The sequence below is a fragment of the Moschus berezovskii genome, chromosome 3 (assembly GCF_049115385.1).
Source record: "Moschus berezovskii isolate FMDL1 chromosome 3, NW_MosBer_1.0, whole genome shotgun sequence".
NCBI classification, from domain to species: Eukaryota; Metazoa; Chordata; class Mammalia; order Artiodactyla; family Moschidae; genus Moschus; species Moschus berezovskii.
In genome coordinates this window covers 54,400,005-54,413,418 of record NC_142462.1, presented here as the reverse complement: position 1 = coordinate 54,413,418, position 13,414 = coordinate 54,400,005, and the positions used below count along the sequence as shown (strand labels likewise).

The 13,414-nt window shown below is 38.4% G+C and overlaps 1 protein-coding gene across 9 annotated transcripts in view; it reads left to right on the top strand.

The window, feature by feature from the left end:
- The window catches only part of SRPK2 (SRSF protein kinase 2), a 248,353-nt gene that overhangs the window by 88,298 nt on the left and 146,641 nt on the right, over positions 1–13,414 (top strand). For 2 of the 9 annotated variants that reach the window (XM_088834222.1, XM_088834230.1), the window contains one exon: positions 8,118–8,181. The exons of 6 other annotated variants lie outside the window; for them this stretch is intronic. In XM_088834222.1, the coding sequence (XP_088690348.1) occupies positions 8,144–8,181 (38 nt within the window). In that variant the 5' untranslated portion in view covers positions 8,118–8,143. Of the gene's footprint in view, positions 1–7,912; positions 8,182–13,414 lie in introns of those variants that run through there. One more of the 9 variants, XM_088834220.1, reaches the window with a different exon arrangement.

Genomic DNA, 13,414 nt, shown 5'->3' with positions numbered 1-13,414 from the left:
CACAGGCTGGAATCAAGATTGCTGGGAGAAATATCAATAACCTCAGATATGCAGATGACACCACCCTTATGGCAGAAAGTGAAGAAAAACTAAAAAGCCTCTTGATGAAAGTGAAAGAGGAGAGTGAAAAACTTGGCTTAAAGCTTAACATTCAGAAAACTAAGATCTTGGCATCTGGTCCCGTCACTTCATGGCAAATAGATGGGGAAACAGTGTCAGACTTTATTTTTTGGGGCTCCAAAATCACTGCAGATGGTGATTGCAGCCATGAAATTAAAAGACACTTATTCCTTGGAAGGAAAGTTATGACCAACCTAGACAGTATATTAAAAAGCAGAGACATTACTTTGTCAACAAAGGTCCATCTCATCAAGGCTATGGTTTTTCCAGTGGTCATGTATGGATGTAAGAGTTGGACTATAAAGAAAGCTGATTGCCGAAGAATTGATCCTTTTGAACTGTGATGTTGGAGAAGACTCTTGAGAGTCCCTTGGACTGCAAGGAGATCCCACCAGTCCATTCTAGAGGAGATCAGTCCTGGGTGTTCATTGGAAGGACTGATGTTGAAGCTGAAACTCCAATACTTTGGCCACCTGATGCAAAGAACTGACTTATTGGAAGAGACCCTGATGCGGGGAGGGATTGGGGGCAGGAGGAGAAGGGGAAGACAGAGGATGAGATGGTTGGATGGCATCACCGACTCAATGGACATGAGTTTGGGTAAACTCCGGGAGTTGGTAATAGACAGGGAGGCCTGGTGTGCTGCGATTCATGGGGTCGTAGAGTCAGACACAACTGAGTGACTGAAATGAATGGGGTGGGAGTCTTAGAACCAGTCACCCCCTATCCTGTGGATATCAGGGGATGACTGTAATAATATGACTGGGTATCTTATATGTAATAATGGAATTGTAATGTTGGCTATTTTTGCAAACTATTTAAGAGTATTATTATTTTCCTCTGGTAGTCTCTCATAATCAAATAATTATCATTCTTGAGACACTTAGCACCAATGAGTCAGCTTATCCTTGATTGATTATTCTTAACAATAACTAACCTTCTTAACTCATTTTATATTGTCATTTGTCTGTAGATTTGCCTGAGGTTCAAGCTTCTTTTTTTGTATTGTCCATCAATTTTGTCTAAAATTGCATACTTTGTTGCAGATTTTCAGTGTTTACTTTGCTCTGGACTTTCATAACAATTCACATGAAAGTCCAGAGCAAAGTAAACACTTACCTTTTTTTAAAAGACTTATTGGAGAAGGGAAAGGCTACCCACTCCAGTAGTCTGGCCTAGAGAATTCCATGGACTGTATAGTCCATGGGGTTGCAAAGAGTCCGACATGACTGAGTGACTTTCACTTACTTATTGATTGATTTTATTTTTTTTGGCTGTGGTGTGTCTTCATTGTGGTGTATTCTCATTGTTTGTTGCAGACTTCTCATTTGGGCTTCTCTTGTTGCGTACCATAGACGCTAGGCACACAGGTGCAATAGTTGAACTTCACCAGCTCTAGTGCTTGGCTCAGTATTTGTGGCGCGCATGGACTTAGTTACTCCAGGCATGTGCAATCCTCCTGGACAAGGAACTGAACTGGTGTCCCTTGCATTGCAAGGCGGATTCTTAACCACTGGACCACCAGGGAAGCCCTAATGGTTATTTTTGCTTGCACAATTTTTGCTTTTTTGTGCATTCTAATCACAAAGAAGCCTGGAATAATAGGGACTCCTTTTTAGGCTATACTGATCTTTCAGATGTTGGGCAGTTAATACTTGATGGACCTTCCTGGATGGCTCAGAGACGGTGCTTTACTCCTGGCCCCTTTGAGAAGGTATCTTGTGTGTCAGCCTCCTGAATTTTCAGTCAAGACCTCAGCACTTGGTCTTAGGTGGTAATATCAGGGATTGACACCTGAGCCAGAGAAGTGTCTGCAGGCACTCTTGTGGATTTAAACAAAACATACTCGCTTAAGTTGGAGACCAAGGCAGTAGACTCTGCAAGCGTGTGAAGTAGAGAGGAGAAGCAGTTAATTGGTAGTGAAGGAGATACAGAATTAGGGTCAGAGGTGTTGACCACCAGAGTGGGAAGCCTTAAGGTGGAGAACAGTCCCTTTGAACACTTGGTACTGTAACTGGGTTTCAAGAGCTGCCCTGTTTTCTGAACAAGATTCTGAGACCTACTGAGGCTTTTTCTTCTTCTGGAGTTATTCTTGCTGTATTATCCTGTCATCTGAAGTAACCTGAGTAAACTGTTTCTTGTAGCCTGAAAGTCTCTAAACTTGACAAGTGAGAGGAAATGTAGTAAACCTGTTGGAATAGCACCTGTGTTAAAAGGATGACGGCCCTAGAGTTTAGGTAGAACTGTTTGTCCAGTTGCACTGTCTTATTTGATTTCCATGTCATAAGAGTAAGGGTCCTGTCTGAGCCCATGCTTGGTGTTGAGTGATCTTAAAGGACATGGAGTGGATCGTCTCTGTGACAGCCCTGTGTTACTCTAGGTGCACTCAGAATCGTCTCCGTGACAGCCCTGTGTTACCCGTGGGCTCAGGGCTGCCCTGCTTCTTTAGGGTCTGAGTCTCGGATAAAGGACATGGAGTGGATCGTCTCCTTGACAGCCCTGTGTTACCCGTGGGCTCAGGGCTGCCCTGCTTCTTTAGGGTCTGAGTCTCGGATAAAGGACATGGAGTGGATCGTCTCCGTGACAGCCCTGTGTTACCCGTGGGCTCAGGGCTGCCCTGCTTCTTTAGGGTCTGAGTCTCGGATAAAGGACATGGAGTGGATCGTCTCCGTGACAGCCCTGTGTTACCCGTGGGCTCAGGGCTGCCCTGCTTCTTTAGGGTCTGAGTCTCGGATAAAGGACATGGAGTGGATCGTCTCCATGACAGCCCTGTGTTACCCGTGGGGTCAGGGCTGCCCTGCTTCTTTAGGGTCTGAGTCTTGGAAGCGCCTCCTTTACCGTACTTTGTTTCGGTAGTGCTTGCCGGTCACCAACTCTCCTCGTCAGCGATCTTGGGAATTAGTTCGTCTCTGGACCGTAATTGTTCCATGAGTTTTCACACTCATGGTATTGAATGGAGAATGAAGTATTAGAGATAGTAGGCCATTAGCTGAAGAGCTGAACTCTTCATCTTTACAAGATGTTTGAGTATGTTTTAAAGTGTGAGTGTAATAAGAATAAACAGATCATAAAGCAGGTCTGTAAGTTGGTTAGAAGAGAATGAGTGGGCAGTCTAAGTGAATTGATTTTTCTTCTTTGTTTTATATGTATATAGTCATGAATAAGCAGAGTATGATGTCACAGACCAACCAGTTTTACTCAGGAAAGTTGACTGTGATGATTTTAATTTATTGGATGTATGAGAAAATTGTCTTCCCTAATGGCTCAGTGGTTAAGAATTCGCCTGCAGTGCAGGAGATGTAAGAGACGTGGGTGGGTTCGATCCCTGGATGGGAAAGATCCCCTAGAGGAGGGCAAGGCAACACATTCCAGTATTCTTGCCTGGAGAATCCCAGGGACAGAGGAGCCTGGCAGGCTACAGTCCATGGGGTGACAGAATCAGATATGACCAAAGTGACTTAGCACACACGCACACATGAGAAAATCACATTTAAGAAGTTGATTTAGAAGAAGGCTGGAGTATTCTGCTTGGGTTGCTAGGTCCTTGGAAATTAGCCGTAGGTCTCAGAGACAGTAATCCTTGGGAGATGAAGAGTGTTATTGTTGCCGGTTGTTTATCTTTTCACACCTCAGGTTCTTCTTTGTAGACTTCTGTGATTCAGTGGTGTGATGATCTCTGCAGACTCTCCTAGCTCTACTAAATTCTAGTTGCTTGAATCTCTGAGTAATTTTATCTGGAAATATTTATTTAAGAACCAGGAAATTAACTATATAGTAACTTTGAGTATAACAGCTTAAGAATACTATGAGAGTGGCAACAAGTAAGTGTGAATTGAAGTGAAAATGCAGGTCTTTATCTCTGAGGAAGCTGTGGTCTCATGGAGAATGACACAGTGTGTGTGTTTTAGTCATTCTGTAATGCAGACCCATGTGATATGTAGAGGGGCAGAGGCGACAAACTGTATTTCATCTGGGAAGATGTCAGGGAAGAGGCAACGTTTGGGCTGAGATGAGAAAAGTGAGTTTGGGGGCTTCCCTGGTGGTTCAGTGGTTAAGACTGAGCTTCCACTGCAGAGGGCAAAGGTTCAATCCCTGGTTGGGGAACTAAGATCCCACATGCTCTGCAGCATGGCCAAAAGAAGAAAGAAAGAGTGAGTTGGGTGTTTAACAGACTGGACAGTGGCATTCTAGGGAGAGGAAAGTGCGTGAGAGAAGACTTGGTATGAGAAACATGGTCTTCGGAGAATCACAGAGTAGAGATCAATATTCTGGAGCATAATATATATATATAAGGAGAATGGTGGCAGTAATATCCCAAATGAAACATGGGTGCTAGTCTGGGATGCCTCAGAAATGTCTGTCTTGGTGGGGCAATGATGTTGCTGCTCACTGAGATAAAGACTAACAGGACACATTAGGTTGGTTAAGTTAGATTTGTTTTGTTGTTGTTGCTGGCTGCACTGCATGGCTTGTTGGGTCCTAGTTCGTTGATTGAATTGAACCCAGGCCCTGGCAGTGAAAGCACGGATTCCTAACCACTGGACCACCCGGGAATTCCCAGTGAGGTTAGTTGTAGACATTGCATTCACCGCAAACCGGTGATCATCCATGTGAAAATGCCAAGTAGGCCTGGAAAGATATATAGTTCTAGGGTGCAGGAGGGAGTATTGGGCTAGAAAGTCAGATCTGGTCATCATCAGTGGCCTGATGGTTATCCATGTCATGGATGTCAGGGGTGTGGAATCAGTGAGTGGAATCACCACCGTTTAAGGTGCAGGTGAAAAAAACGATCTAGCAAACAACCCAGGGGAGAATTATAAGAACCCAAAAGGACTGAAAACAAAGCTTGCATTGTTCTGTAATGTGGCTTAGAAATTAAAATGAAGTTATGACTTAAATCAACTTAATCATAATTTTAAATAATTTATTCACACTTCCAGGTACTACTTGCTTAATTCTTTGTGAAATAAGCAAATGTGGCCTTCTTTGTACTCACTGGCCTAAATGTATAAATGGAGACTGTGGATGGTTGAATAAATATGTGTTTGCAAGGTTGTGAGACTGCTGCTTTGGAAGTACCAAGGAGGGATGGAAAAGAGTAATTTAAAATTGAGGGGATGGGCTGGGTGTAAGGTTTCAAAATGTGAACTTATAAAAACAGACCAGATCTCTATGTCAGTTCATAAACCAAAGTAAGTTCTAGGAGGAGTCCAAGATGTGCATGCAAGAATGAAATTAGAAAACATATTAGAGAAAATAGGATGACAATTTAAAATTTTTGATGTGAGGAAAGTTTGTAAAGAAAAAGGTTGGTGGAATTAATTGCAGAAAAATAAAGTGTAGGGTTTTGGATACTGTGAAATATCCAGTATGAATATAGAAAAACAACTAATTTTGGGGACAGATTTGCAGTACATGTGAGAATGTGTCCTGTGTGTGGTCATGGTGGTAGATGACTCAGGTGATCAGGGGTTGAGGACACTTGGGTGGCCAAAGGCCATGGGACTTAGCCAAGAGTATTTGAAATCATATTGACATGAGCATCAAAGCCCCCAGGTCTGTGTCGGATATTGTGTTGGAATGAACATAGGGAGTAGTCAGACCCAAGAATGGTATTTATTGATAAGGATTAGATAGGAGTGTAGATGGAATGAGTGGCTCTCAGTGGATACAATGTTATCATGGTATTTGTGAACATTCTGGAACCTTTCAGTCCTTCTGAAGCTATAAACAAATATGAAGGTTTGAAGACAATATGAAAATCATTTTGGAAGCGTTCTCATGAATTATTTGAAACTTTTTTGATTTGTAGCTTCCAAAATCATCAGCTAGAAACTGGTTTAGAGCTTTGACTTTTCTAATGTATCTGTAAGATGGGTATATACTTCATTAGAGCTATGCAGTTTAATCTTGGGGACTTTGAGCTTAAGTGCACAGGAAGTGTGAAGTGTGAACTTTCTGTATTTGTGGAATGAAAAACTGCTACAACAAAAAATACAAGTGTCACCTCATTCCTGAAGTGGCTAGTCGATAAACTGAGAGTAATTTTCTAGATATATAGGAAGGCAGAGATACAGATTAAAATTTAATTTACACATACAATAGTACTGCAGTGATAGAAAGATGTATACTGTGGTTGGCAGTAAGAAAGAGAAGGTGGATTAAAATTATAGAAAAGCTCTTTAAAGTGGGACAGACCTAGTCTACCTCATTATGTTATTTGGCAAATATTTATTTAGGATCCCATCCTTTTCTGGGCACTGCCTAGTAAATAGCAATAGGCAGAAACGGCTTATTACTTTGTGCCAAGCACAACACTGTTTGCCTTTCATAAGCTTTGTCATTAAATCCTCACAATAACACTTCACATAGAATTATTATCCCCATTTTTTGGAGAGGAGATAGAGGCTTAGAGAGTTTTAAGTAATTGCCCCAAGGTCCTATCGCTATTAAAAATGACGAAGGAGTCTGCTTTCAAATCCAAGGCTGCTTGGCGGTGGAGCCTGGAGCCTGAGTCTTAAATGTCTTTTTAAACGGGGCGTTACTGAGCGTTCACTATGGCACCAGGTGCCAGGCTCTGTAATCCACGTAAGAATCCTCAAGGTAAGTTTCATTATCATTATCTTCAGTTTTACCGCTGTGCTGTGTGCTCTCCCAGTGGTAGCTTGGCTGTAGCCTGTGGTAGATTTTATGCTCTCATCAGATATTCATGCCAGCTTTATAATGCCCATTGGATGAAGCTGTTAGCTTTAATTTGGAAAAACTATTTTAGCAGCATTGAGAGGGTATTTCTGTACAAATCCATTGTATTTTATGCAACTATTTATTTTCCTTTTTCCTTAACATCTCATATTCCTTGTATTTCTAGAATTAAGATTCTTAAAAATAAAAAAATCATTTTACCCTTTAAAAAAATCTGAAAACTATTGAGGTCTACTTTGAAATTTCATGACTGCCTGTAGATTTCAGTGGCACTGTGTTTTATGTTTGATGTGTGAATTTTTAAGATTTTGAATAGGAAAACATTTACAAATAGGAAATCAGCTTTATATATATGAAATAGTCTAGGTAATAGGACCATGTCAATTTTTTTTTCACATAAAATTGTGTTCTTGGGTTAGTGGTTAGTATTTTAAAGGAAATGTGTTAGGTTTTCCCCCTTTTTCCTCTTTTATTTTTATCTCATTTTCCCTTTTAGTCTGTGATCTATTTTTCCAAATCGATATGAGCAATAATCTTTTAATTAAATAGAATTGGCGCTTACATTTCTGTTGCAGACAGCATTGTCAGTCCTCTCTTAAAAGGACAAGTATATTATCTGTTCGGTAACTGGGTGTTGCTGTTCACTTCTGCTGTACTGCAAAGGAGGAGGGGAAATTAAGGTGTAAAACAGAAGTGTTTTTCTAAAGGAGTTAGGGAGTTAGGTACTAAATGTATCTTTAATTAAAAGAAAATAAATAAATTTTAACAAAGATTAAAATATTGTTAATCTAAAAATTTGGGTTCTGGTTTAATATTTCATTCTTAAGTGACAAAAATGATTCACTGAGCCATATTTTTCAGGGCTGGTGAAATAGAAGTAACCAAGGGTTGCCTATCTGTTCATTACAGTCTGTAACTTTATTATCCCAGTTTCTCAAATTATCTAGTAAATTGAATCCAGTTGTTAGCATTTTTAGCTTGTATTTTAATTTGCCGCATTTAAAATCATCTTGGAGAGCCATGCTAGTTCTACCTTAAAAAAGAAAACACCCCTCTGCTTGGCAGAAATGGTACTTCCTGCTTTCATAAACAGTCATGTGCATAGTTTAGCAAGGCCTGATGCCTCTGGAGCTTTTTCCCTTTATAACACCATTGAATCCCAGTCCTGACAGAAGTACTGCGAATCTTGTGGCCTCATTCTGAACAAAAGGGATTAGAGAAGAAAAATCTCTTGATATAAGGCTTGAAAGCAAGGGCAGGCAATCTTGGTTGTGAATATTTTCTGATTTTTCCAGAAATCAAGCAGAAGATTGAGCTGCTGATGTCAGTTAACTCTGAGAAGTCGTCCTCTTCAGAAAGGTACAGCTACATCTCTTGCATGAACAATTAATGGTGTAGCATTGCTAAGAAACAAATCAGGGCATATTGTTTTCTTGTCAAGTTTGCTATATAACGTATTGTACTGCATGCTGGTCATTGTGCTGTTTTGAAGATGTGTATTTGGGTAAACTGTTCTGCTTTTACAAAAAGGGTAATTGATTTTTTTTTTTTTTAAATAGTGAAGCCTAATCAGCTGCAGCATGCACACCATAACACAGCAGACCACTGGCTTATGTGTGACAGCTGTTGAAGGCTTTAAAAAATAATTTACTTAGCTAGAAAATAAACAAAAATCTTGCTTTCTTTAAGGAAATAGTATTAGGTTTTCTTCCTATATTTTGAGGTTGTTGCTACACAAAATTTCCAATATTATTTGTAAGATCTAGGTTAAAAATACTTAGCTTTTGGTTGTAATAAATATTTTCTTGTGTGGAAAGGGAGTGCCATTTGTAAATAGCTTAGGAATTGCAAACCCACATATTAGTCACATTCTGAAAGAGAGATACGATGCTTCTTCAAGTCTGTGCTAGGAAATGGAACAGTCACTGCATGCAGTAATGGTTCATGCCTGCAGGTAAGGACAAAATGACTCAGAAGTATTTTTAAAGCGATTATTTTATCTGTCAATCAAATGATTATACCTGTAAGGAGATATTTCCATAAAATGTCTGTTTAACTTAATAAATAGAATTAAGATACATTTCTCTCAAGTCAGAAATGAGACTATAGTTGTCTATTTTTATATGTAAATGTGTGTTCACTTCTGTTTACCAAAATGGTTTATACTACATAATATTTTAAATTGAAGTTCTTGGGCATACAATTGGTACTTACTTTTCTGTTGGTTACCTAATAGTTTATACCTAATGTTGATATTTTTATATTTAAGATGTGTTGATTTATCTCTTTCCTGGTTACTCCTCAGGGTTGTTTTTTTGTTCACATTTAATATTTAGGAAGATATTATGGAGAAATAATTTGCTAGTAAAAGAATGATGTAGGAAAAAACACCAGAAAGAAAATAGGTGAAGAACCCAGCATGGTAAAGTGAATTTAATTATAGTACACTAGTGTATGGAGGACATGATCTGATGGCAAAATGATGACATTAAATTGATATATTAGTTTAATTGGGTGAAAGGCCTCTGGCTTTAATTTAGGGAATTATAAATAAGGAAGATATTACTGCTTTCTTTAGAGGTTGAAAATGGAAAAAATTAGACACATTTGTGTTTATTTTTATGTAGCTTATAACTTCTCGTTTGTGCATTTTAAGTGTTCTTTTTTGCTGAGATAAAAAACAATCTTCAGCCTTGTGAATATTCTGCCAGTAAAATGGTGGTGATGGGAAGGGGAGAGGATGGTGGTGTAAATAGTAAATGGACTGGGTGCCAACCGTAATATTAGAGTTTTGTTACTAGGAAGAACATTCTTAATGGCACGACAACAGTAATTATGTTGTCTTTTTGAGTATCATGTTTTCTCTATTGAGAAATTGAAGGTTGAACAGAATGGATGAGTATTACCAAGAAACAAGTTTGGAATAGGTGAGGCTTTTATGGTTAAAATATACTCTTATAAGGAAATATTCTAAAATATTTTGGTGATGACGTTTATTTATCTTAAAATTATTATTACTGTCTCACCTAAGGTCTTTAAATCTGATGAAAGGGAGGATGAATGCGGACATGATTTTAAAGTTTAGAAATCAGCCACTGTGCTTATGACAACTTTATACACATTTTTACCAGAGCTTGCTTGCTTTATTATTCTTTTGGGGGTTGTTCACACATATATTTAGCAATTGTGATATGCTGACCTAATGGGTATTAATGTAGTTTATGGATCAGCCAATACTTTGCCAACATAGAAGTTGTTTTACTAATGTAGGCATATTAAAAATAGAAATTACTCTTCCCTCCCTCATTTAAAAAGTTATACAGTGATGAATAGTCATTTGTTTTTTTAATTTATTTGGAAGAATTTGAAAACCAAGAATCTGAAGTTTAAAAACAAATTACGGCCTAAATATACTATATTCGGCCTACAAATTTAATATAGTATCATACAGCATTGCCACTACACTCTGCAATTCCTTGTTCTCTAATCACCTAAATTTTTAACATCTTTGACTGTTGTGTTTTAAATTAGTTATTTGAAGCATGGCGTGAGTCTTAAAGATATTTGGAATTTATCTCTGGTCAGTATTTCCATGTATTTATTGGTTAAAAAAAGAATGAAGAAACCTTGTTTTTCTTTAAAGAGAGGAGAAGCTAATTGTAAAAACTAAGTTATCTTTTGTTACGATTGATTTTTGTTTACTGTGTGCAGTGTAGCATGCTCTTTGAATGTTTGGGAGAATCAAGTGGAGGAATGATGTTTTTAAGTACAAAATACAATAGGTATACAAACAGGGATGTGATGTTCCTAATAATATTAACAGATCTCAATACACCTTGAAATTTATTTATTTATTTTTAACACCTTAAACAGAATGAGGGGGATCCATCCAATGTCGTTTTGCCAGGGAGGTGTGGAGCACTTCTTTTCAGAATGGCTGACTCATAGGACAAAAACCAGTTGGGTGACAAAAGTTACAATTTATTTTTTGGTTTTATATTTTGGAGTGAGAGGAAAAAAAAATGTTAGCTTACCTATTTTAAAAATTAAGGGTGGAGAACACTATTGAATGAATAAAAAGCCAAATGATCCTAATTATTGCCAGTTAAAAGGAACACATATGTGGCAAGAGTGCTCTTCCGCAGATTTTAGGAATAAACCTTACACTGAGTATTTTTCTTTTAATTGAGCTACTGTTGAATAGATGAATTGTATTCAGCTTAAATATGATAGAGACAAGGTTCAGGCATAGTTTTACTTCTTCATCTTCTGCTACTTACTGTTTTTTTAAAAAAGCTATGAGTATTTATTTGATGCAAAAATTAAGTTTTCAGATATTTGCTTCTTCTTGCCTTTTCCTAGCTAGAACACTCCAAGAAAGTGGAAATTTATGGGGTTATAGCCGGTGGGGAAGAAGAGGATGGTAATAATGATAATACCTAGGAAAAAATGTAATGATCATTTATTCAACATTTTTAGATGATCATTTATTAAACATTTCCAGATACTAGTTCTAAGTGAGGAGAAAGTGTGTGTGAGGGAGTGGGGTACTGTTGGAAGGACTCTGATAAATCATTCCCATAAACGTCCTGAGTGAACAGAAAGCACTTTGCTCTACTACAAATTTTTTCAAACTCTATTACTGCTTCTTCAGTGGGCTCATGAACAAATTCAGACCGTACTTAATACGGAAGATTGAGCCCAGAGTGCTAAGTCAGTCCATCTAGGCTGAGTTCAGGAAGAGTTGAGGAGGTAAGAGATAAGGGGCTTGAGAAGCTGAGAATCTTCATTCCCCGAAAGCATTGCCCACATCTGCTGTTATAAAATGTGAATGAATGATGGGATTAATAAGGTTCACAGTCACTCAGAAATTAAAGCAGTGTCAGTGCCTTGTAGGAAATCCATTTCCTTCTCAGGAAAGGGATACTAAAAGAACCATTTCTTGTTGTGCATGTGTTTCTTACTATTTTTCTTTTTTTGCTGTCAAAGGGGGTCTTTATATTGGAATAGATAAGTAGTATCCTAGATTTTTAGCATCCCACAAAGCTAGCACATAAATTGCTAGCTACCTTTTAAAGAAGAGAGAAAGGGAGAGGGAGTAAGTATCATAAAATAATTATGCTGTGGCCTATATTCTACCAATGCCATGTTGACAGATTTGGTAAGAGGTGATGGAGTTAGGTGTGTTGCCCCTCCATTCATATAAGGGCATTTGAAATACATAAAGAACCTGTGCTGTGTGGCATGTGGGATCTTAATTCCCCAACCAGGGATGGGACCTGTACGTGCTGCATTGGGAGTGTGGAGTCTAAAGCATTGGGCCACCGGGGAAGTTGCGAATCTGTGCTATTTTTGTGTATATATTTTAGTTCCTTTCCTTACTTTGGAGCCTATTCAGTGAAGAGAAAAAGGGCATATGATAATAATGCGTGGTTGCAGAAAGCAAAAAGAGAAGTCTGGAAGAATCAGGAGAATGGAAGGGAAAGAATAAATAAGGATCTCACCATATGAAGAGAGAAGAAAGTAAAGGATGTTCAGTGGGAAATGATCCAGGATCAAGGGGTCTTTATTTGCTCTGATGTTGAGTTTATTTTTCTCCATGTTGCTGTGGTGAAGTTGTTGTGAGAGGAGAGCCAAATTTTATGATTCTCTCTTCATTGAACTTATCCCCTTCGCATTCTAATACAAAGGGTAGATGGGCCTCAGTGATCACTATTTTTCCCCTTCCCACCTGTCACTCTGACATTCTTGACTTTGTTTCTGTATTTGCAGGATAGAAGCATTTGAGACATTTTTCTTGAGTGTTGAGATGAGATAACTGGCTTACTGGGTTGTCTTTTGTCTATTCTGTCTTTATGTTTTCTTCTGCTTTTATTTAGTATTTAGTAATATTTAAATTGTAGTTGTATATGGGAAAGTGTGTAGATCACAGATCATTATAAAATTCAGTTTGATTTTTTTTCTTTCTTGTGTAGTTTATGTGTTGTATTTAAATCTTGGCCAAGTCCATGGTCACTAAGGTTTTCTTCTAGATTTGCATATAGAAGTTTTCAGCTCTTAATATTTAAGTCTGTGATTAATTTTGGGCTTAATTAAGGTAGTATTAAGGAGAAGGGGACGACAGAGAATGAGATGGCTGGATGGCATCACCGACTCTGTGGACATGAGTTTGAGTGAACTCCGGGAGTTGGTGATGGACAGGGAGGCCTGGCGTGCTGTGATTCATGGGGTCGCGGGGAGTCGGACACGACTGAGCGACTGAACTGAACTGAACTGAAGACAGTGTTAAGGTAGAAGTTGAAATTGTTTCTGTACATGACTAGTCAATTGTTTAATCTCTTTTTGAGTGATATATGTATGTAGATACACACACACACACACACTCTGTGTACTCTTTTGGTCTGTCTTCTCCCAGTGTTACCTGTGTGAGATTCATGTGTTTTCCTGTGTAGTTGTAGTTGACACAGTCTCATTGCTGTACAGTATTCACCATATGAATATACCTAACAGTAGATAAATAATCTGTTCTACTATTGATGAGCTTGTGGTTTGCAGTTGATAGCTATTAGAAGTAGTGCTGCTGTGAGCATTT